This window comes from Leuresthes tenuis, unplaced genomic scaffold (genome assembly GCF_036924035.1).
Source record: "Leuresthes tenuis unplaced genomic scaffold, fLeuTen1.0.hap1 SCAF_17, whole genome shotgun sequence".
In the NCBI taxonomy this organism is placed as follows: Eukaryota; Metazoa; Chordata; class Actinopteri; order Atheriniformes; family Atherinopsidae; genus Leuresthes; species Leuresthes tenuis.
In genome coordinates this window covers 10,844,829-10,867,085 of record NW_027325371.1, presented here as the reverse complement: position 1 = coordinate 10,867,085, position 22,257 = coordinate 10,844,829, and the positions used below count along the sequence as shown (strand labels likewise).

Below are 22,257 nucleotides of genomic sequence, written 5' to 3'. Positions count from 1 at the left end.
GGTAACAGGTGGACGATTCAGGGTTTTGGATTTTGCCTTGGAGGGTATCATAAGTTTAGTTTAATTGGCATTGAAACCGTCACACAAGGTGTGTTGGACAGCATTAACATCTTTGTGATCATGAATCAGCACTGATGTAGCCCAGGAGGTAGAGCAGTCATCAGCCAGTTGAAGGTCGGTGGTTCGGTCCCCAGCTTCCCCTGACCAGATGAAAAAAAGGCATTGTGTAGCATGTTAAACCGTAAAGACCAGAAAAATGCTTTATAAATACAGTCTATTTACTATACGCCTTACCCTGTACTGTGTATTATGAATTTGTAGCTCAGTCCTGAGCAGTGCAGAGAGTGAGTTTTTAATTTGGCAGGAAATGTTAATCACTTCGTAGGGTCAGTTTGCTGATAATGGAAGTTGATTTTTGTTGTAGAGTGCGTTTAGAAATCAGGCAAACTCACTTCTCCTACATAGGGGTTTAAAAAAAGCAAATAAGTGGCAAATTTGAAGTATTTGAATTTTTCTGTTTCAAATAAACAGCCTACACTGTCATATTTTCTTTCGTTCCATGATGGAGAGCCCTGCGCTCATTCTGTAGCTCTAACTGTGTGTATATTAATCTGAGAACAGCAGCAGGTGTTTATTCTTGTAGACTACAGGCGCACAATAGAGCCCAGAAGCTCGCGTCACAGAGTTGGACCATGTCCCTGAGTGTAAAAATAGCCATCTGACCCATGGTGTTATCTCCCTATTCCCACAACCACTGACAATCTCCACTTAAATGTGAAGCCAGTGCAATTTGCTTGTCCATCCAGCAAAGTTCCTATCAAAGATTTCTATTGCTGAGGTGATGTGGTGAAGAGTCTAAGCCAATGTCAGATAATAACTGAAAAGCTCCTTCTAGCAGTTTTCTAGATGAGTTTTGTATGTTTGGGGGTTTTATTCTGTCCCTTTGATTGCTCAAAAGTTGGTTTAAATTAGTATATAATTGGAATTAGAGAAGTATGTTTTAAAGAAAAAGTTTAATCCTCATTAAAATATCACAACAGCATGAGTTTTGTTTTGCATTCACAAAGCTCCCACATTGAAATCACCCACTTTTCCTTTGTGCTGGAGGAGGAAATAAGAAAAATATGTAACAGCCAAATGCAGTTTGAAATGCACATAATCCTCTATATATGTTCCAAACCCTGAGATGCATATGTTATGTTTATATTCAAAGGTAGTGGTTAGTTTTGCAAAAATCATCCAGGTTCCACATAACATCCATCCATTTTCAATACCCGCTTAATCCAGTTTAGTCATCATTGGATGGAGGGGCTTTCCCAGCTGTCATTGGACAGGGCACCAGTCCCTCAAAGACAAACAACCATGCACGCTCACTCCTTAGAGTCACTGATTTTTTTTAGAGTCATGTGGGTGGGAGAAGAAAAACGTTTAATGTTTTAAACGTTGTCTCTAATGTTTGGCCTTTCATGAGATATTGCATCCTTTGGACTTTAACTGAAATGAAACCATGACATATTTTAAGAGAGAAAAATCACTTGGAAAACTCTCAAATATCTAAAATGTGACCCCAACTGCACACTGCTTTCTGGTAAATGTCTCTTAGAATCTCTTAATAGCAGTCAAATAAAGGTAGTGGCATATTTGACTCAAATGGAAAAATAAAGAGGCAGAAAAGGAAAATGTTAAAGTTAAGTGCTTTTACCTCAAAACTGCATTTAGATCAAGGTGTGATGAATATATGTGTATATTTTGTAAATTCAAATAAATAAAGTTGTACAACAATAAACAGAACATATATCTATTTCTTTCCACACATTTGCTCACTTACGCCCCTACGTCCCTGTCCCCGACCACCTTCCCCAGCTCTTCCGGGGGGACCCCGAGGCGTTCCCAGGTCAGCCGAGAGACATAGTCTCTCCAACGTGTCCTGGGTCTTCCCCGGGGTCTCCTCCCAGTGGGACGTGCCCGGAACACCTCACCAGGGAGACGTCCAGGAGGCGTCCTAAACAGATGCCCGAGCCACCTCATCTGGCTCCTCTCGATGCGGAGGAGCAGCGGCTCCACTCCGAGCCCCTCCCTTCACCCTTCCTCTAAGGGAGAGCAGCCCGTTTCGGCCGCTTGTATCCGAGATCTCGTTCTTTCGGTCACTACCCACAGCTCGTGACCATAGGCGAGGTTAGGAACGTACGTTTATAGAACATTTAAAGATACATTGAAAATAATTTGGGTGTATTTTTTCCCTCATATTGAAAATAAATGTGTATTTTGGATATTTTTGCTTAAATAAACACAAATATCCCACTTTCAGCTGATTTTTTGAGTAATTTAAAGTATGCTGTTGGCACACAGAGCAGTGTTTGCAGGGACTAATGTGAGTCTCAAATAGAGGATACATGTTTATGGAAAGTAATAAGTTACGGTAAAACAACTCTGAAAGAGAGAAAAAGAGTTCTGTTTACCCTCTCTTCTCAACAACATTTAACGATTAAATAGATGTGTTATTTTAAGTAATTGCGTGTAATATTGGTTAGAAATGCATTTGCTGAATATAAAGTCAATAAGTGCTATATATGGCTTAAACTGAAAAAGGCTTCATATATATGTATTAATACATATATCTCTCTATATTTCGTATATAGCTCTACATGGCATTTTCTGTTTGGTTCGGTTGTAGTGTTTTCTTGTTGATTTTCTGTTTTAGGCTTTGTTTTCAGTGTCACCTGCTCTTCTCTCATGTCCTCAGCCTGTTCCTTTTGTTTATCTCTGTTAGTCTTGCTTTTCGCCTCCTCGCACACCCGGTCCTAGTTTCCTAAATACCACACCTGGCCTTTGTTTGTCATTGGCTCCTTCTGTATAAATACTCAATGTTCTCCTTTGTTATGTCCCAGATCCTCCTCTTGGTTAGTTGTGTGGTCTTTGTGTTTCTAGTTTAACATGCTTAGTTTTGCATTTGTGTCCTCTGTTTTTTTATAGCACCTTTTGTTTTATTTAATAAAGTTAATTGTTTGCCCTCATCTGGCTCCCTCAGAAGTCTAGTCTGCTTTGGGTTCCTCACCATGACTGTAACAGAATAGACAGAAATATTATTTTCATATGGAACCTTTGTGTGGTCTCTGCTTTCTTTAAAGTATGTGCATGCTATGTGCAGCACAAAAGTGAGTTATCTTAAAGCAGAGCAGTTTAGACTGCTTTTATGTTGTTGTTTTAATAAAACCATGCTTGTCCAGTCATCTCAGTCAACTGGATTTTGGTTTCAATTTTCTCAAAAGACCTGTTATTATTGAAAACACTGAATCAGATAGTGACTTACTCTTTTCTGTGGGCTTATATGCGTTTAAGAACTGAAAAATGCTTTGTCGTATCTTGTTGTTTTATTCCATAATTTACTCCATTAAGAAACTAATGATAAATAAGCTTCTTTTTTTTTTAGCCACTCCAAAACTGAGGGGCCATCATTATGGTTATTACTGCACATGTAAAATTGTGTAATTGTGATAATTACTGGGAGGCTAGTGGGTCCAGTGGCCTAATTTTCTTTCCCATTTTTGCAGTGAGCTATTCACTTAGTTCCACTGTGCTTTCATGTCAAAATCCCATGAAAGGAAGTCAGTTTTGTAGATGCATGTCCCATATAAATTTAATGTGCACACAGTTAATGACATTTAAGGCAGTAGAGAAATGAGAAGTAGCACCACACTGCTCCAGAGACAACTTAATGCTGATATGTGATGATGACATCTCCCTTCAGGCTTGGTGCATAACAAAATATTATGAACAAAAAAGTAGACTACCGCTGTTATCTGTGCTTAGCTTGTTATCGCTCTAGTCTTTTTCTCTGTTTTCTCTTTCCTCCTCTGTTTTCTGCTTTTACTCATCAGCACAGTTTCTGATTTATAATGGTTTCTCCAGGTGTGTAAAAGATTCCATCCTGTTTCCAATTCCAGCTGTCTTCCTCCCAACTGCCATGATGCACGTATTCCTTTCAAGCCAATTCAATCTCCCGAGTCTTTACAGAGAATAACAACAAAAAGAAGTAAAAATCACAGGAGAGTTGTATTTACGCCTCAGCATGAGATTATCTATCTGTCACCTCTCTGTTATTTTGCCTTTGGATTTCATGTCTTTCTCCATCATGTGATCCCAAACACACTTGACAACAGAAAACAGCTCCATGGATAAACATGAAAGCAATTGTAATCTCCTCTGGCTGAATTTGCTACCACACAGTTTCACAGAGAGAAATACATTTCACAAGAAATAAAAGCATGTCAACTATTTTATATTCACGGGTAGGTACACAAAAAAACAGCCTTTTTGCTCTTTTTATTCATCCTTTTTTATGCCAGGTGATTGTGCAACAAACACGGTTAGACTTTGCACTCTGTCTTGCTTGTGTGAGCGTGTATATCTGCGTATGTACATGAGTGGGTGGTTGTACCCGCATCGCTTTCACCCTGGCGAGACTGGAGGCTGCTGTGGCTGTCTGAAGTGTTTGTACTGTGGAAAATCATTACTTGCCTTTGTATGCACATGGCAGACACTTTGTTTTAAAATTACTCATTAGGATGCTGATTGACCTGTGCAGCTGCTGAAATAAAGAAGCTTATAACTTTTGCTACATTTTAGGAGCATTATAATAGATTTTGTTATCCTCGTGTCTTGTCGTTTTCTATGGCTGAAACAAAGCCCTTACTAGTGTTTTCTAGTGGTTTCTGCACCAAAAACTTTCTTTGGTTTTGGCATCTGAATTCCTCGCAGAGAGATACATGCAAATGCCTGACTTCCCACACATGCTGTGTACTGCTGCCTGCAACATTAACGCAAACTTGATATATACCTTTGAAGACAAAAGATAGATGCTCTCACAGAACGATTTTTGCAATTTGTTTATATAAGTTATGACTCAACATGTGCAGTGCTGGAGCTATCCAGTTGTGTGGAGTCAGAAAGAGATTATCTTTTTGTTTAATCTTAGCATATCAAATTGAAGAATGTTTGTTCAACATCATATTTCATCACTTTTTTTCGTTGTTTCGACAGATTTGTCTTTGCATAAACACATTCTATATTGGACGTATGATAATCTTACTTCAAGAAGTGTTTGTTGCTGTGTTTTCAACCTCAGCCTGGTTGGTGATGTCAGAAGACTGTTGGGTAAATGTTTTGAATTTAAAGCAGGCAGATAAACACACAAGTGTGAAACAAAATATCTAGAAGATGTACAAAAATAGTTTGAAGAGTGTTGTATATATATGACTGCAGCTGGTATATAGAAAAAAGAGTATTCTTCAGCTGAGTACAAGGTATGTGTTTCATCCAAAGTGTAAGAAAAATCTAATTTAGTAAATGAGTTTTAGTTAAAGTTAAAATAATGTTTATATTATGGGAGACAGATTTTGGACTGTCCTGTTGAAATTGTAAAATATCATGTCGTGTCTGCAAAAGCTTCAAAAGTGGGAATTCCTGCTGTTCTTCTCCTGCATATAGTGTGAAGTGCAGTACTCTACTGCCCCCCCAGACAAAAAAGAGTTAATGCAAACAAATCACAGTTCTTCTTTGCCTCCCTCGTGTGATTTACTCATCTGTGCAGCAACCACTGTGGGTTTTGTCTTCTCATGGGAACAGAACATTGGGTTCTTCTTACCTACGCAGAGCCTCAAATGCAATTAACCACTCAGTGAGACAATCACTTCTAATATTCCCTGACATATAAGTCACACACAGGCTTCACACTCTGCCAATGTCTTTTTATCACCTTCTAATTGATGCTCCAGAGGGATTCTTTATGAGCTGCACTCAGGCAGTGTGTCTGTCTCTGGATGCATGAGTGAGACATAGTGATGCACTTAAAGACTTCACAACATGCAAGGACACTATTGATATTTGCTTTAGGTTGACGATATTGTTCTTGTGTGCTAAATGTTTCCAGTAACTGAAGGAAAAAACTCAAAATCCAGAGCATCATCGGACTGGTCCAACTCTCCCTGAATTCTCATTTCAAACCATGACCGACAGACCGAGAGACAAGGAAGAACAGGAAAAAAAAAAAAAACATATCCATAACCTCAGCATAGTTAAACTGTTGTGACCCCTCATTAATGTAAAATTTCAGTATGACCAAAACGTCTTTACAACTAAATCAATCCAATTTATTTATTCATTTTGAAGTTATCTGATCTGTGGCTGAATAACATTATGCATCTGGAAAGCGAGGCTTCATCCTACCTCCTGACATATGACTACCTCAAACATACGTAGGCTTCTCAATGTTAAGTGCGACAAAAAAGGCTTCGACTGTTAAAGTCGCAATTCTCTCATGGTACCAAACAGATCCTCCCCTCCTGGTCTGCGTCAAATCCACGACACTTCAGAGAACTTATAAAAGAAGGCTTCGAACAACATACTGCGTGACACTCACACACAGCACAGAAGAACCTTACTAACTGGTGAGTATACACCTTAACCTTTGAAAATGTTGCACAAGTCAATCCGCATTTGTAAACGGGCTTTATCTAGCATCATTTGTTTCAACTACCTGTGCTGAATAAGAGCAGGACGGCCTAATGCAGTCAATCTATTTGACCTCATCAACTGAAACGAATGTCGATTAGGAAAGCAGGTAACTCCATTTTGCAAAAACTGTGGGAAGAAATGAGTTTGATGGTTTCTCTTGATACAATGCATATCTTCAGGATCAGCATGTTTTTTAGACATCATCAAATTTTTAAACTTTCTTTTAACGTTTTCGTTTACTTCTGGCTACGTGTGGGGTGGGTATTTTCAACATTAAAAGAAATTGTATTTTGTGCGTTTATCTGCAAGAGCAGTTAGAGCTTGATTAAGAACATGTAAGAAGCTGTACTTCTGACTATTTTACAAAAGCTGCAAAATCAACAACACTGGATTTATTACTTGCAAATGAAGTAAGAACTTATAGAAAAGTAGGTATTACAGTTAAGGTAAATACAATAAAACATTCTTAACACTGACAACAGGCAGTGAGTGGTATAGTTTCTACAATGATTGATAAATATTGGCAATGTTAGAAGTGTCCAGTGTCAGTGCGTAATGCAACATGCTTTCACACCTTCAGCCAAACATACAAAATATCGACTAATGTGTAGATGACGTATCTTTACAAAATGTTTTTAAATTTTACAATTAACCTTAGACAAAAGCCTAACCAGGACTTAATCAATCCTCTGAAATACGTTTTTTTTCTGTTTTGTTTATTTCATTATCAGCAGATATACTCTCAGAAAAACACAGCTGATTACGTCTCTATCTCCAGTGACGAGCATCTCCGGTGAAGAGCTTCACTGCTCCGTCAGTGTGATTAATCCCACAGGAGTGTGTGTGGACCGAGGTGGAGCCGGCAGCACGGGGAGGAGGTGAGAAAACACCATTTGCTGAGGGACCAAAGCTAAAAAAGGTCCACATCAAATCAGAACAACCACAGCCTCTGGCCTCAGTAGTCCACCACTGGAGACAGCTCAGGTGTATCACATTTGAAGACTTGCGATTTCAAAATGTGCACAATAACATTACATATTCCTGAAGCCGAAAATGCTGTCAGCTGCTGAAACTTCCCAAAAAACAACACAGTCTTCTTGCAGGGGCTAAAGACAGAATTATCTCAAGACTTAATAGTCCTCACTTTATTTCTGACAGCAGTTATTATTCCATCAATCCAGCTTTATTGAATTTACCTCTCAGTTCATCATTTTGTTCTCAGTAAAAGCTTAAGAAATAGCTACATTTGATATGAGCTTTCAAGAGCTCCTGGAATTGAACACATTTCCAACAACATTAGTAACAGCTGTCTGCAAGCTGAATATAACCTGCTGTTTAAAACATAGAGTTGCTGCCCTTTTATTTCGCTGTGAGAGGGTGGTGCCTTTAAGAGGAGTCTCTTAAGTGAGTTAGATGTCCTTGGGTTCAAGGAGTCACGTTTCCCAGAGGAGAGTACACACAGACACAATAACAAGATAACAGCCTGAGGAGAGGCCCTGACGGTGTTTGTAACATGTTTTTAGTCTCTGACAACTGCCTCTGCAGCTCTTTAATCCATCTGAGAATAAACTTCCCAGCAGATCAGAAACAAGAGGTCTAATGAACAACAGTATGCATCATATGACACAGACTTTACTTTTGTGCCCAGCTGGAAAAGTTTAGCAGACGAATGAGATCATCAAGACAAACACATGGCTTTCGAATGCATTGTTTTCTGTTTCAGTGAATGAGTATGTGTGAGTGGGAGTCTGCTCAGAAATTTAGTTGAATTTGTTGAACTCTACTCATGACTTTTCCCACTCTTCTCCCGTCAGATTCCTGGTTTTTGCAGTTTTAGGAACATGGACAGATATGAGGCATCGATCAAGTTGGCCTCTGTCCCGACTCAGCTGCCACTCAACACCTCATTTTACATCAATGCCACAGAAAAGCCTTTCAGTGTGTTTGATGGATGTGAGCAGTACACAGAGGCCATTCTCTTTGACCTCACCCTTCAGATTATCAATGTAATCGTGGGAATCCCTGCAAACTTACTTGTCATTGCAATTCTCATCCAAAATAGAAAAGAACCCTCAACTTCAGACATATTCTTGGGCTGCTTGGCCTTTATGGATGCCTACTTTGGCACCGTCCCCCCCATTAACTTCTGTAACCTTTACATATGGCACAGCAAAGGGGTGTGGTCGTCCATTAAATTCGCTTTTGGTGTGAAAGACACCAGCACCCCACTGTTTCTCTCCTGCATCTGCCTGGATCGCTTTGTGGCTGTGCTCTTTCCTATCGCATTTGGGCAGCTGAAACACATTAAGTACAGGTTAGGCCTCACAGTGCTGGTTCTCTGCCTCACCTTTGCCTACTCAGCAGCCAAGATGGTGGGAGGCCTCCCAAACTTCGAGAAGGTGTTTACTGGAGAGATCCTTGCAACATTTATCTGGATGATGGTGTGTAACGCAAGCATCCTGTGGGCCCTCAAGAGGTCTCGTGGTGCAGGGAAAGATGAAATGCACCCCATGAAGAAGAAGGCCTTCAAGGTGGTGCTCTCTATCCTTTGTATCATTGTGTTTAACTACCTGCCACCTGTTGCTCTGTTCCCGTTTGAAGACTATTACACCCCTGATGTGTTTCGCTGCTATGTGCAGCCTGTGGGCTTCGCCTTCCTGAATATTAGTAGCACCATCCAGCCTCTTATCTACTTGTCTCGTCTGGAGAAAGTGCCTTTCCTCCCAGAGGCTTTTATTAAGAAGTGTTCTTCCTGTACTGTTAAGGACAACAAGACATCTGCACCTGCACAAAAACCCTCTGCTTAGATTTAACAGAATATCTTATAGTACTTTATGGAAGCTGAATATAAGATTTATTCTTGAAAAAGAGATAATGGTTCATTAGATTGTTACTATCCAAAAAATTATTGTGTTTGTTTGTCTGGTTTTATTCCATTTAAACTAAATGCTTTCTAAAAATGTGTTTTAATTGAATTTATGCCGAATGTTGAAGAAATAAATATGCAAATATTATTACAAAAACTTAAAAACAAGTTTTTAATTACCTGGTATTGTGGGAAAAGCATAATTCTGTTACGACTGGGACTACAAGCTTTTATTTGTTTGAATTTGGCGCCACCATGTGTACAAAAACCTCAATAAACTTTATCCTACCAGTGAATGAGATAATATCCCACAATGAGTCGTAACTTCTCAAACTTTCATAAATATGTGTGTAAACTTGTGATGTACGTTTCTGAAGGTTATGGTGCGAGTTCTCTATAATCTATTTTTCAGTTATTTCCCACCTTCACTCAACAGTTTGCTCTTTTTAAACAAATGGCTAAGCATATCCGTTTAATTAAAACTGTAACATAATGGTTTCTTTTTATGTACATATATACATATATAAGGGTGTGATTGATTTTAACATTGCTGACAAAGAAATAGCACTACTTGTGCTAAGTCTGATGTGATTTAAAAGAAAAAAAGACCAAAAGTAAAATGTGCCTAAAAATCTATTCTTCACCATTTTATTTTGGATTCTGTGCAAGTGTAGTTACCAGTGAAGCGGTTAAATTTGCAAGAACTTGCAAATCCTTGCTGAACAGTACAGTAATAATAGCTTAATACTGTTCTCACTCCTGGTTGTTTTGTACCCTGAGGTGAAAAAGAAAACACTCGATGAAACACGAAATAAAAGCACTTTTCAGAGAAAATCAACCAACAGGAACAAAATGTAAAACACAACGTTTCGCAAAACTTTTAATAACAGCTTTTAATAAAAACAAGTTGTCGTAGAAGATGATGATGACTGACCAAACACCACAAGAACACCAACCAGCAAAGTCAAAACAGATGACAACATAACCACATTTTGCACAACACAATAACTGACAAAAAAGAGCACATATATTAAAAGAAAAAACACTAGATCATTTTGTTTTCTTAAATGCAACTTTCCCATTTGTCATGCTTTTGCATTTCAGTGTCTTGAAATGTTGTGTCTTCTTCGGAACTGGGAGAACTTCTCATTAATCTCAATATATATAATGACAGATTACAGATTACTTACTGGCGCAACCTTGTGATAAGTACCTCCTCTGGCATTATTCTCAATGGCTGAGAGCTTTGTGTATAAAAATAAGGGACTAAAGGCTCTTTGAATGTTTGACTAAATGCATAAATGAGTGTGTTGTCAGCACAGTCAAGAAAAGACACCATTCCCTTGTTGTAATCCAGTTGCACTTTGACCTGTTTTGGAATATTTGAAACTGAAAGCAGAGTGGGAGGGGAGGTCATCGCTCTGAGCTCTCCGTCCCGAAAACATAAAGTCCAAAAACCATTTTCAGGTCGAGCACAGACTTCTTTGTTTCTCGGTACAGACAAAGAGGCCACACCCAGGATACAGTCGTGATTACTTCCTGTTTCCACAACCCAGTGGTGACTTCCTGAGCCTAGCACAGTCATGCCGACCACTTCAGCGCTCATGTGGAAGCGCTCTGGGCTGTCAGGGCAACAGGTGGGTTGCTTTGAGTAGTGGAGGGAAGTGAGGTCGTCAGATAGGATGAGGTTTGGGTGTGCTGTGCAGGGATCAAGAGTCACAGGAGCTAAAAGACAGGAAATTAGTCAAAGAGGAAAAATGTAAATTTGGGTCTGGGTTGTACCATTCTTCTCTAATATATCAGTTTATACTCACTGTAGTCAACATGGTCCAGCATTTTCTCCCAGACTCTGTATTTGAGGTTGGAGATGTGTTTGCTCACATCAAGAAGTAATCCGGACATGTTTTCGACACCAAGCACCATGTCCTTACCTCTGTGATGATAACAGACATTGTACACAGAGTATACTGACAGTAGATCCATCAAAACAGTTTTGGCACATAATAATGTTTACCTACCTGTCCCGAGTGCTTTTGAAATTCTAGAAGTAAAAAAAATACAGTGTCAAAATGGGAAGTTTTTTACATTAATGAAACAGTACAGACAGCACAAACCTTCAATAAAACTATATCATCTTCTTTCAGCTGTTCCTGGATGATAAAGATGGTCTCGGTGAAGGACAGCGCCTCTGCTGAAAGCATTTTAATCTTATTTTTCATCGCAACAATCTTCTCCTCTTCCTCTTTCTTCACAGCTGCTAATCTGGCCGACTCTTCATCATAGAGAACTTGATGCAGTTGCTCAAACTGTCTCTTGATCATTTTCTCTGTGTTCAAGGTCTGATTCTGAGGGGGGATCATCACAAAATATTTTTATTATATCTTTTTATGTATTCTATTTCTGTATCGTATTATGTCATCACATAATACCTTGATGTACTCGAACATGTCAGCAGAGGTTCTTTGAATCCTTTTGAGACTCTGTAGTTTATCTTGCAAGCTCTTGAGGGATAAAGCAAGCTCGTTCTGGAAGTCAAGCAGATCTCAGTCAGCAGACATAACAGAGTTAGATCTAAAGTTTTGGATGTTTTTGGCCTGGATTCTTCACAATGAAGACCGACTTGTGGAACTGCATTCTATCTTTAGTTGTTACCTTAGATACTCACAGCAGAGTCAGTAACAGATGTTTATTTACCCTACCTTGCAGTCCAGCAATGCCTCTTCTGTAGGTAAACACTCATGGTTCTTATGCATTCTGGAAACCTGACAAATCACACAGATCGGCTGTTTGTCGATGAGACAGAAAAGTTTGAACTTTTCCCCGTGCAGGTCACAGTTCATCTTGTCCTCTAGCTCCTCTGAATTCTGCATCGTGACCCGCTGAAGGGCCTCACAGACATTTTTCAGAGCCAAATTGGATGGAGGATTGGACTTAGGTCCTCTTTTACGGCAGACAGGGCATTCTCGCAGCCCTTTATCCCTGCAGCTCTTCAGACAGTTCCTGCAGAAGCTGTGGCTACATGACAGCAGAACAGGGTCTTTGAAGATGTCAAAACACACTGGACACGTAAGGTCGTCCTCTGGGAGTGACATCATTGTCAGCTTGTTGTATAAAGTAAATCCACAATTCAAAACAGCAATATATCCAGAAAGCACTCCTGATTAAATAGGTGCCTCAGAGAGAACTCACTGCTCATCTATTGTTCTAGACAAGAAGCAGCAAATGAACTTGGTTTTCCTGTGCATGACTTTTGTGGGTGTAACATCAGTTTTGCAGCAGGGAGAAAAAAACGCTGTATGTAGCTGGGAAACAGGAAACAAAGCTCGATTGGTCAGTTGCTGGAGAACTCAAAACTTGCTTCGAGTCTGGAATGCAGTCATTCAGGATATGAATGTTCATGTTTCAGTGTTGATGTCCATGTTAAATGCCCAGGACTGCACACAGGCAAACATTTGAAACTACTTCTGCTGTACTAATTTCCTTTACAATGCCTATTGTTTAAATCCTACCTTCTATGTCCTTTCTGAAATTAGAATACAGGTACAAGACAGGTAGAACATAAAATAAGCGGCTGCCAAAAATGGATTACATGCAGTGAGCATTCATTTTGAATATGTTCCTTTGACACGCTGCAAAGGGTTTAATGCAGTTTGTTGAGTGTTAAGATCTTGGAGCTAAGTTACTTTTAAGTTTGTACTTCACTCTGTGAATAAAATTCAATAACATATAATAAAGTTTCTGTTTTTTTTTTTAATATTGTTCAAATACAATCCTGTAAATGTTGTATCTTGGACTTCTGTTGTATCTATTGATGCTCACACAATAAACTTTAGGAAATTACTTTAATGATAGACGCCAGTGTTCTCACACCTGCCTTTGTTTTATAGTGTTTGTTTTTGTGTTTTCCTGTTTTGTAGTAGGCAACTGTAAAAAAAAACTTTACAATGAGCGGAGCAAAGTCCACTTAGATCAGAGTGAAAAGGACCATGCTCTGAATAATGCATCACATCAAAACCAGCTTATTTTTGGCCCTTCATGCTGCACAACATGCCCATTTCTTCAGTCTGTCATTGTGTTGCAACATGCAGACTTTATGGAACCAACACAACCTTGACAATTTTGACTTTCAGTGCTGCCCAATGGCGTCAAATAGTTTAAAAACTAATGCTGATACATTCAGTTACAGTGCTTTTCCTTTTGAACCTTGATGAGTGGTGACAATGCTGTGTGTTCAGTATAAGAATAGTGAAGCTGTTATAAATGGCTACACTGTAATACTGTTTAACTGCGACCTTCAGGTTGAAGCGAGTCACTTCTACACACCTGCAACAGTCTCAGCGAATTATTAAAGGGTTCGTGCTTGTGTCGGAGATATGGGGTCACTCGGTCCATGAGAAAACAAGTCTTATTGATGAGTGATGCAGCTCCTGGCATCCTATCCGCCATTTCCACGGGTTTTGGTTCCTCCCCCTCTCCTCCGATCTTTGGTTGCCATGGCGATGACGTCAAGTTGCACCACCGTTTCAGGCCAGTAGACGGTCTTAGAGGCGGTGCGACAAATCCCATATAATCGACTGCAGGAGCAATCACTCTGTGAATCTCTACCGCACAAATTCTCATCCCGTTCGCGACCATCTTCTTATCCATCTGTCCAAAATGCGCGAAATTGTGCATTTGCAGGCCGGCCAGTGCGGAAACCAGATCGGAGCCAAGGTATTTTATCATTCATTTTAATCCGTTTGGAGCATTCTGGTAAGATTTGTTCAGGCTTTGGTGCAAGCTTCTAATCCTTCCTCCTGGAATTTTCTAGAAAAAAATCTCAGTGCGGCGCTTTCTTTAATGGCCGAAGATGCATGCGTTGCTTTGGAAAAAATGCTAAATGCACCGAACAGCAGTAACGAACTAAGTGTGTCTTCGCAGGAATGAAATCGTAGTTAAGATGCAATAAGGCGCTGATTTAAGCAAAATGCAATACATCTGTGAAGCAACTAAGAAATATTTTGCGTTGATAACTGCACGAGACAAGTTAATATTATTGAATATGTAATATTTATGCCTCTTTGGTCGACTTTTGCTGAAAATGACATAATCCATCGTGTGTGGTGGTGACGAAACCTTATTGTCAGCGAAGGGGCAGACTCCCCTCTTCCTCTTCATTTATGACCTATTTATACTATTCGCTTTTTTTCTAAACCTGTTTCTGTTAAATGTCTTTTGCTCTACTGATTCAAATTTGAAATGTCTTGTGTTATCATTGCATTGATTTCCCCTAAACTTTTCTAAGCTCGTTAACTGTTATCAGATTATTGCCCTCTGTTCGATTACTGTTGAGACTGCATTTCAGACTAATGGACTGCTCATTCGACCAGCTTTACACATCTAGTAGCTACTTTTTAGAAGGAGCTATGTGGTATCATGCAACTTGTATATATCTTTCCATTTATCTGTGAACACATTGTATGTGTAAAAACAACAAATAAGCAGACTTTTTCTTTTAAATTTTGGGCTAAATTCACTTGTATCTCCTTATCTCTCCCACCCACCACACCTATATTTTTTTCTCAGTTCTGGGAGGTGATCAGTGATGAGCACGGCATTGATCCCACTGGTGCCTATCATGGAGACAGCGATCTGCAGCTAGACAGGATCAGCGTCTACTACAATGAGGCCACAGGTGAGCTGCAGATCTAGTTGTAATCTGCAACGCCACCAAAGGAAACTGATTTCCAATGTATGAAATCCGCTTTGCCTTCTTGCAGGTGGAAAATATGTGCCCCGTGCTATCCTGGTAGATCTGGAGCCTGGCACAATGGATTCAGTCAGATCTGGTCCCTTCGGGCAAATCTTCAGACCCGATAACTTTGTCTTTGGTAAGCTGTGTGAAATTTGTAACGCTGCCCTTATCTATATTTAAATCCGAATTAACTGCATTGATTTTTGCCTTGCTACTGCGTCCTACATCAATAAACTGTGACAATTGGGACTGCAGGTCAGAGTGGAGCTGGAAACAACTGGGCCAAGGGCCACTACACAGAGGGAGCTGAGCTGGTGGACTCTGTCTTGGATGTTGTGAGGAAAGAGGCTGAGAGCTGTGATTGCCTCCAGGGCTTCCAGCTCACTCACTCCTTGGGTGGTGGCACTGGCTCTGGCATGGGCACCCTGCTCATCAGCAAGATTCGCGAGGAGTACCCCGATCGTATAATGAACACCTTCAGCGTGGTGCCTTCTCCCAAAGTGTCTGACACCGTGGTGGAGCCCTACAACGCCACACTCTCTGTGCACCAGCTGGTAGAGAACACAGATGAGACCTACTGCATTGACAATGAAGCCCTTTATGACATCTGCTTCCGCACACTTAAACTTACTACCCCCACCTATGGAGATCTCAACCATTTGGTGTCCGCCACCATGAGCGGGGTGACCACCTGCCTGCGTTTCCCCGGCCAGCTCAATGCTGATCTCCGTAAACTCGCTGTTAACATGGTGCCCTTCCCCCGTCTGCACTTCTTCATGCCAGGGTTCGCCCCCCTCACCAGCAGGGGCAGCCAGCAATATCGAGCACTGTCTGTGCCTGAGCTCACTCAGCAGATGTTTGATGCCAAGAACATGATGGCTGCCTGCGACCCACGTCACGGCCGCTACCTCACCGTGGCTGCAGTCTTCAGGGGACGCATGTCCATGAAGGAGGTGGACGAGCAGATGTTGAATGTGCAGAACAAGAACAGCAGCTATTTTGTTGAATGGATCCCTAACAATGTGAAGACCGCCGTCTGTGACATCCCACCACGTGGCCTCAAAATGGCTGCCACTTTCATTGGCAACAGCACAGCCATCCAGGAGCTGTTCAAGCGCATCTCCGAGCAGTTTACTGCTATGTTCCGCCGTAAAGCCTTCCTCCATTGGTACACAGGTGAGGGAATGGATGAGATGGAGTTCACGGAGGCAGAAAGCAACATGAACGACCTGGTCTCTGAGTACCAGCAGTACCAGGACGCCACCGCTGAAGAGGGCGAGTTTGAGGAAGAGGGCGAGGAGGAAGTTGCATAAAAACCTCAGCACACACAGCTGCCATACCTCATTTCACCTGATCCATCCCCTGACTCCATCCTTGTCTTCCCTCTCCATCTTGAATTGAACAACCGTCACCATCTAGATCAGTGTTTCTGGTCCTCAAGGCACCCCGCCCTGCATGTTTTCCATGTTTCCCTGCTCCAGCACACCTGATTCAAATGAATGGGTCGTCCTCAGCCTTCTGCAGAGCTTAAAGACCTGACCCATTCATTCAGGTGAACGGGTCAAACATGCAGGCCTTGAGGACCAGGATTGGGAAACAATGATCTAGATCACTGATACTCTTGTGTTAGACGTTGATGTTAAGTGGTACAAGTGATGCTTTTGTTGGAAATCTTTAGTATGTTGTGAATGCACTGGATTATTGACACTGACATCCTTTACATCTGTCCCGCCATTGCCTTGCCATATTTAAAAGCAAGTTATTTTAACTGTGAAGCCTTGAAAATGGAGAAAGATTAAAATCACATTGAAAGGCCTCTCTTGAACCTCTTGAGTTTTTATTGATTCATTTTATGGGTGACATCACACTTCTGCAGATCTTATAGCACATAAATCAGTCTGTCCTGCAACATGCCGACAAGTGTTCAAAGCAAGATTATTTAAATCCGTAAAATAGTTTTATTTCAGTACTAAATGGTAGTTAGTTTTTTCTCATTATGATACCTAGATTAAGCTACATTAAAATCAAAAAGCTTGGATAATCTTGGCATTAAATAGAGAATAAACTGAGGGTATTTTTCATTAAAGATCCCTAATGGAACAATGTCTCCAAAAAACACTTAGATGCAGTTTGAACATTAGAAATGATAACTTGTGACATATGCTGCTCACAATTTTTCTGGTGTAGGCTTTAACGGTAATGTAAACAAATTTAAGCCTATTTGTCCAACAACCATTCAGTCTTGGGTTGGATAGATCTCTACAATTTGCTAAATTTAATCCAGGCTTTCTTCCCTTAATCATAGAATATGTTCAACTGTATCATCACACCGATTAAATCTTAGTTTTCCCAGTGCATTGGTAATATTTGTTAACATTTTACAATACAGACTGAGGAGGCTAATGTGTCTATACTTCGATGGATCTGTCTGCTGACATCAAACAGAATTGGCAGCCCATAACAGAACTCCATAGAGTGGACTGAGGCCTGTCCATCTTAGTAAAAGTATTATTTTCTAAAGCGGAGCAGTACTTGCTTTCTTTCAATTTCACAGCAAGGTAGTTAACAAAAATAAATAAATCAATAAATCAAGCACACTAGCAATGGCTACTGTGGTTTGGTGACTTTTCCTGATAAATAAGAGGCTGAACTTTTCATTGTATATACTGAACCATTTTCCCAAGATTTTGAGACCCAATTTTTATTTACTTAAATGATTCTTTCAATCATTCATGTTTGGCTGATTTGTTGACAGGATATTTTTCTGTGATGTGACAACCTAATAATGTGAATTTATTTCTTCTTTACATAGGCTTCAATGTACTTTGCACAAATATTTCACAGTTTTTTCACTTTATATTTGACAAAAAGCATAAACAAAACTGCTGTGACACTAAAACATCTCTGCTTGCTTTTTAATTAATTACATATTGTGTGATTGATTTGATGAGATCTTTAAATAATGTGACATAAAGGAATACTTAAAAGTGTAAACAAAGTTGTTTTTGCTTTGTGTAATTTCCATGCCAAACCTTATTTTCATCACAAAACAGGTCCCTTCAAATCAAGAACTTTTGTACTATGCTAGTATGATTAATCGCATCCATGAAAAAAAAACAAAAAATCACATAGTTGCATCTTTTTCCTCTTCAAATGCAATGAATCAAAGTGGCAAAAGAAGATAAAAGGTTTGAGGTAAAAGATCAGCATAGATTGTACAGTGCAATTGTAAATTAATAAAGCCCTGAATCAAAACAAATAGGCTACATTGTGAATTGTATGATAAGGCAACTGACAAAAGAAAACATCTCTAAACTAAAATGGTTAGTGGCTTTAAAATACTGTTCTTATTTCAGTTGTGCTTAATCAACATTCAGGCTTCTTTGAAATGTTTAATTGCTCTTGAACTTCACTTGTAGATCCATCCAGCACTTTTCCTCAAAGGACCATGCTGGGATATTTCTTATTTCTTGTGGAAGTGTGAAACTAAGTACACCTTTCATGTTGTGGAATTAAAAAAAGTACTCTTGCTCTTCTTTCAAAGCTGAAGAAATTCTTCCTCAACCGATCACCTCAAAGGTGAGAACTTTGTCACGCCAAGACAAGCTTTTGCAGGCACGGTCTTACTAACATAAAGCACAAATCTCAAATGAGTCTTTCCTCCTTTGGTAACTTCAGTGCATCTGGTGCAGTCGCGCTGCGAGCACCTGACTGCTCCTCAGCGCTCGGTCTGTACATCCCTTCGGTCTGTCTTTTCTTTTTCACCACACAGAACAACCAGCCGAGAACAGCCAAGACTATGGCCAGCACACCCAGAGTCACTGTAGGGGCCACAATAGCTGCAATGTCGGGTCCCTGGAAATAGAAAAAATATTGGACAGTTAAGACTGACAAAATGATAATATTAATGACCAATATTTTTTAGAAAAAGAAACATTTCACTCACCGTACTGTTGGTTTCATTTGCAGTTCTGGTCAAATTCCCTTTACAAAGGACAGAAACATCAAGATGGGGTCAGTAAAAAACACAAAAGAAACACTGTCAACCTATATCTCACACTGCTGTTGAGTTGATCAAAAAATTATTCGTTAAATAAAAAATAAAGTTGTAACTGCCTAATACATGCTAACTTGGATTTTTGAGTAATCTCTGAAGTTGCCTGGTGTCTGCATTGCATTAAAAGTCTGACATTTTCAGTAAAAAGTAATGAGTTGGTTAGAAGAGTGTCCTGGAGAAGCCTTAAGAGATTAAGAGACACTGTGAACAGCTTTAAATTGTGGCTTTGGTACCATTGAAGCATTTTCTCTTACATCCAGTTTAATTTCTTAGTTAAGTTTCTCATCTAAGGTTTCAACAACAAAAAAGAAAATAGGCATTTTATTCTTTTCAAAATGTATTTTCCTTGCATGTAAACACAGTGTTTAGCAAACAAAATATATGTAAATCATGGAGGCACACCAATCTGGCGGCTAGAGAAACAGCAAAATATGTTTGTGAATCGAGATGGAAAACGTGACATATAGAGTAGCCAAAACATTAAATCCCATAACACAAAAATACAACTAGAAGCTAACTTTAAAACGATACAATTTGATTAAGATGAAAGCTAAATTCCCTTTTTATGTACTCCTAAAATGATTTTGTTCATCCGTGCACCAGATAGAAATGATTGGAGTCAGCAGTACAGCTTGTTACTTTTAACTTTATGCGCACTTTGAGGCAACATGCTTGAAAGCTTTCCAGATACTCCTCCAGTCAAGTGCTGCTACCAGCCTTTTGAGTCATGACCAGCCATGTGATTACTCAGTTACAGAATGAAGCTTCACTGTGACGACTTGACCAGCAGAGCAAACAAGCAGGAGGACAGACTCAGGAATGCTGAGACAAACACCGCACCAATCTGAACAACAGGAACACATTTGCCCATTTTGTTTAATTCTCTTTGTCACTGAGGACTTGTTTTAAGAACAAAGTTACATTTTTGAAAAGCTTGAGCCTACCCATAACTTCTTCTTAGTCAATAATTCACTAGTGCAAAGAGTAAACTTTCCAAGGACAAAAGTAAAACTTGATAAGAAATTGCAGAGGTTAGAGGAAGGGGGAAAGCAAGCAAAATTCATAGAGAAATTTATTTGATTTCGATACATGATTATAACCTAGGTCTGGGCCTACACACCTTTTTGGGTAGATTATACTTCTTAATTCTTCTCTATGCTTATATGTGCTTGCAAAATACTGACAAGCCCATGCACATCCAGATGTTCTTGTGTTTCCAAAGATCCTTTATTTGTCATTTTAAGATTTAATGGTGTGAGACTGTGTACAGGTGCTGAACATGACTAAAAACTCACCCCACACAGGATTACTGCTCATTACCAGCAGTAAAACACTCCCAACCACAACTCCAGGTATGGTCAGCACATCCGGGGACGCGGCCATCTCTACGCGTGACCTGCCCTGGGAAATGGGCGCATCAGCTCGGGTCCATTTGACAGGGTCCAACTTTCACTGTGAGGATTCAGTATCTCCTTTGAACAGCTGGAAAAACATATATTCATCAGTAACGCGGAAGAAATTTCCTTTTGTGACACTCAAATGCTGTGTCAAGCAGCTGAAGCCACAACTACTGAGTCACATTCAGCCTGATGTTGAATCAGCATCAAACCTGCTCCGACCGCACAAAAATAATAAACCATTAATAGTACATGAGTTAAAGATAGATCTCACATTCTCAACACTTTTTTTATATAATGAGAGGAAAAAAACGTTGTGGGAAAAAGTTATTTTCAACAAGATCACTCAACACGTACCCTTGGACTGGCTGCTTCCAGACGGTCGGAGCAAACCGGGAAACATCGAACAGGTTGATTCCTCTTGTATGAAAGGCTTCCGCCTCACCTTGCCAGAAATTAAACTACAACAGATTTTGGCCCGATGAGAACTACAGGTAAAATATATAGCCGCAAACGCTTCCACGACACTTGAATGGATCATTTAGTATCGGACTACATCCTCGGCAGCTCTATCAGTAGGTATTTTATGTAAAGCAGTTTTTTTTTCTCCCCGTCCACTCTTCAGATCGCCATTGGTCACATGATTCAGTTTCGTGTTACACTACCTGTGCACAGTTATCTACCTGCAGCACGGCGAACAGATCCTCCTTTGTACAAAGCCGAAGAAAAAGCAGTTTAGTGAAGCAGAGATCCTTCTGTTGCCTTAAGAAAAGGAAGAAAATCCCCTAAACAGACAGATGTGTTTCCTAAAATATATATCTACATCTATAGATGTAGATATACTATTTACAGATTGGCGATATGTAAACTCAGCTTCTGGTTATGATTGAAGTATGCCAGGTTTCTCTCGCTTGTTCCAACCTGTACAATGTTTGACCGCACTCCCTGCCCTGCTCTCACCTAGCAACCTGTCTGATAGTGGTATCACTAAACAGCGCCTCCATCAGGTTTCATGTTTCCCATCATGCAAAAAGAATATCAACATTCCTGAGATATTTTAAGGATGAATTTGGAGGCCAGCTGGTCCAGTGGGCTCTAATCCTCACCTAATCTCCCCTTCTCAGACTCAGAGAGGCAAAGAAAAAGTGGGCTGCTTCAGGCCTAATCTTTGCTTGTCTGAGTTCCATGTAGACGGTGTGTGAGAGCTCTGAGGTGCATTAAGAAAGCAAGGTACAACAGCTATGAAAAATCACTCCAATATTTCAACATTGAGTCACACTGCAGAGACACCTCATAATTACTGTTTGTACTGTCTTTTATGGCATTTGAGTAACAGTGTGTAATACCTTCATTTCCTGGATGATTTACAATATTTTATTCACGGGAATAGTCAGAAGTAAAAACTGAACTAATGGAAAAACTCCAGTTGAAAAATTGATAGTTTCATCTGTCTGAATCTGTTCATAATTAGCAATTATGGAGAGGAAAACGAGGCAGTATCCTACTTTTAGACTTTTAGAGTCTTTTCACAATAATCCGTCAAAAATATATATTTACAAATGGTAGAAAAGTAGATGTCAGATGTGTGTTGACATAAGTAATTGTTTTAACTGTTTCATACACTAAAAGGAAAAAAACATTTATTATCCAGCTTGGCTCAGTTTTACCACCTGATTAGTGAACACATAGA

At 39.8% G+C, this 22,257-nt stretch overlaps 4 protein-coding genes across 5 annotated transcripts; 2 read left to right on the top strand and 2 right to left on the bottom strand.

Annotated features, from left to right (window-relative positions):
- The first annotated feature begins 8,037 nt into the window (after window positions 1–8,037).
- On the top strand, window positions 8,038–9,400 carry LOC140273328 (G-protein coupled receptor 183-like). The gene has a single exon (XM_072368852.1). It carries the CDS (start codon window positions 8,355–8,357, stop codon window positions 9,318–9,320), a length of 966 nt encoding a protein of 321 aa, XP_072224953.1. The 5' UTR covers window positions 8,038–8,354; the 3' UTR covers window positions 9,321–9,400.
- Window positions 9,401–10,312: 912 nt separating this feature from the next.
- LOC140273751 (nuclear factor 7, brain) lies at window positions 10,313–12,634 on the bottom strand. The gene is given in 6 exon segments (XM_072369404.1): window positions 10,313–11,104; window positions 11,194–11,312; window positions 11,398–11,463; window positions 11,465–11,724; window positions 11,809–11,904; window positions 12,079–12,634. Coding segments are annotated over 6 exon segments (1,476 nt in total). The 5' UTR covers window positions 12,475–12,634; the 3' UTR covers window positions 10,313–10,565.
- A 1,295-nt stretch (window positions 12,635–13,929) lies between these two features.
- Window positions 13,930–16,929, top strand: tubb4bl (tubulin, beta 4B class IVb-like). Its single transcript, XM_072369202.1, has 4 exons — window positions 13,930–14,092; window positions 14,945–15,053; window positions 15,139–15,249; window positions 15,369–16,929. The coding sequence occupies exons 1-4, from the start codon at window positions 14,036–14,038 to the stop codon at window positions 16,424–16,426; spliced, it is 1,335 nt and encodes a 444-aa protein (XP_072225303.1). The 5' UTR covers window positions 13,930–14,035; the 3' UTR covers window positions 16,427–16,929.
- Window positions 16,930–17,829: 900 nt separating this feature from the next.
- Window positions 17,830–21,536, bottom strand: crb3a (crumbs homolog 3a). Of its 2 annotated transcripts, none has more exons than XM_072369251.1 (5): window positions 21,251–21,536; window positions 20,925–21,028; window positions 20,466–20,652; window positions 19,060–19,097; window positions 17,830–18,968 (listed from the first exon to the last, which is right to left on the bottom strand). In XM_072369251.1, the coding sequence occupies exons 3-5, from the start codon at window positions 20,551–20,553 to the stop codon at window positions 18,759–18,761; spliced, it is 336 nt and encodes a 111-aa protein (XP_072225352.1). In that variant the 5' UTR covers window positions 20,554–20,652; window positions 20,925–21,028; window positions 21,251–21,536; the 3' UTR covers window positions 17,830–18,758. The 2 variants fall into 2 exon arrangements, with proteins under 2 accessions (XP_072225352.1, XP_072225351.1); XM_072369250.1 differs by having other exon boundaries at window positions 20,925–21,329; window positions 21,418–21,536.
- Between the last annotated feature and the right edge of the window lie 721 nt (window positions 21,537–22,257).

Excerpts from the sequence above, each read along its gene's own strand:
- LOC140273328 (XM_072368852.1), top strand. The coding sequence starts at position 8,355 with ATGGACAGATATGAGGCATCGATCAAGTTGGCCTCTGTCCCGACTCAG.
- tubb4bl (XM_072369202.1), top strand. The coding sequence starts at position 14,036 with ATGCGCGAAATTGTGCATTTGCAGGCCGGCCAGTGCGGAAACCAGATC. Across the intron at positions 14,093-14,944 it reads GAAACCAGATCGGAGCCAAG|TTCTGGGAGGTGATCAGTGA; the intron begins GTATTTTATCAT and ends TTTTTTTCTCAG. Across the intron at positions 15,250-15,368 it reads ACCCGATAACTTTGTCTTTG|GTCAGAGTGGAGCTGGAAAC; the intron begins GTAAGCTGTGTG and ends TTGGGACTGCAG.
- crb3a (XM_072369251.1), bottom strand. The coding sequence starts at position 20,553 with ATGGCCGCGTCCCCGGATGTGCTGACCATACCTGGAGTTGTGGTTGGG. Across the intron at positions 19,098-20,465 it reads GAGCAGTAATCCTGTGTGGG|GGAATTTGACCAGAACTGCA; the intron begins GTGAGTTTTTAG and ends TCCTTTGTAAAG. Across the intron at positions 18,969-19,059 it reads CAAATGAAACCAACAGTACG|GGACCCGACATTGCAGCTAT; the intron begins GTGAGTGAAATG and ends TTCTATTTCCAG.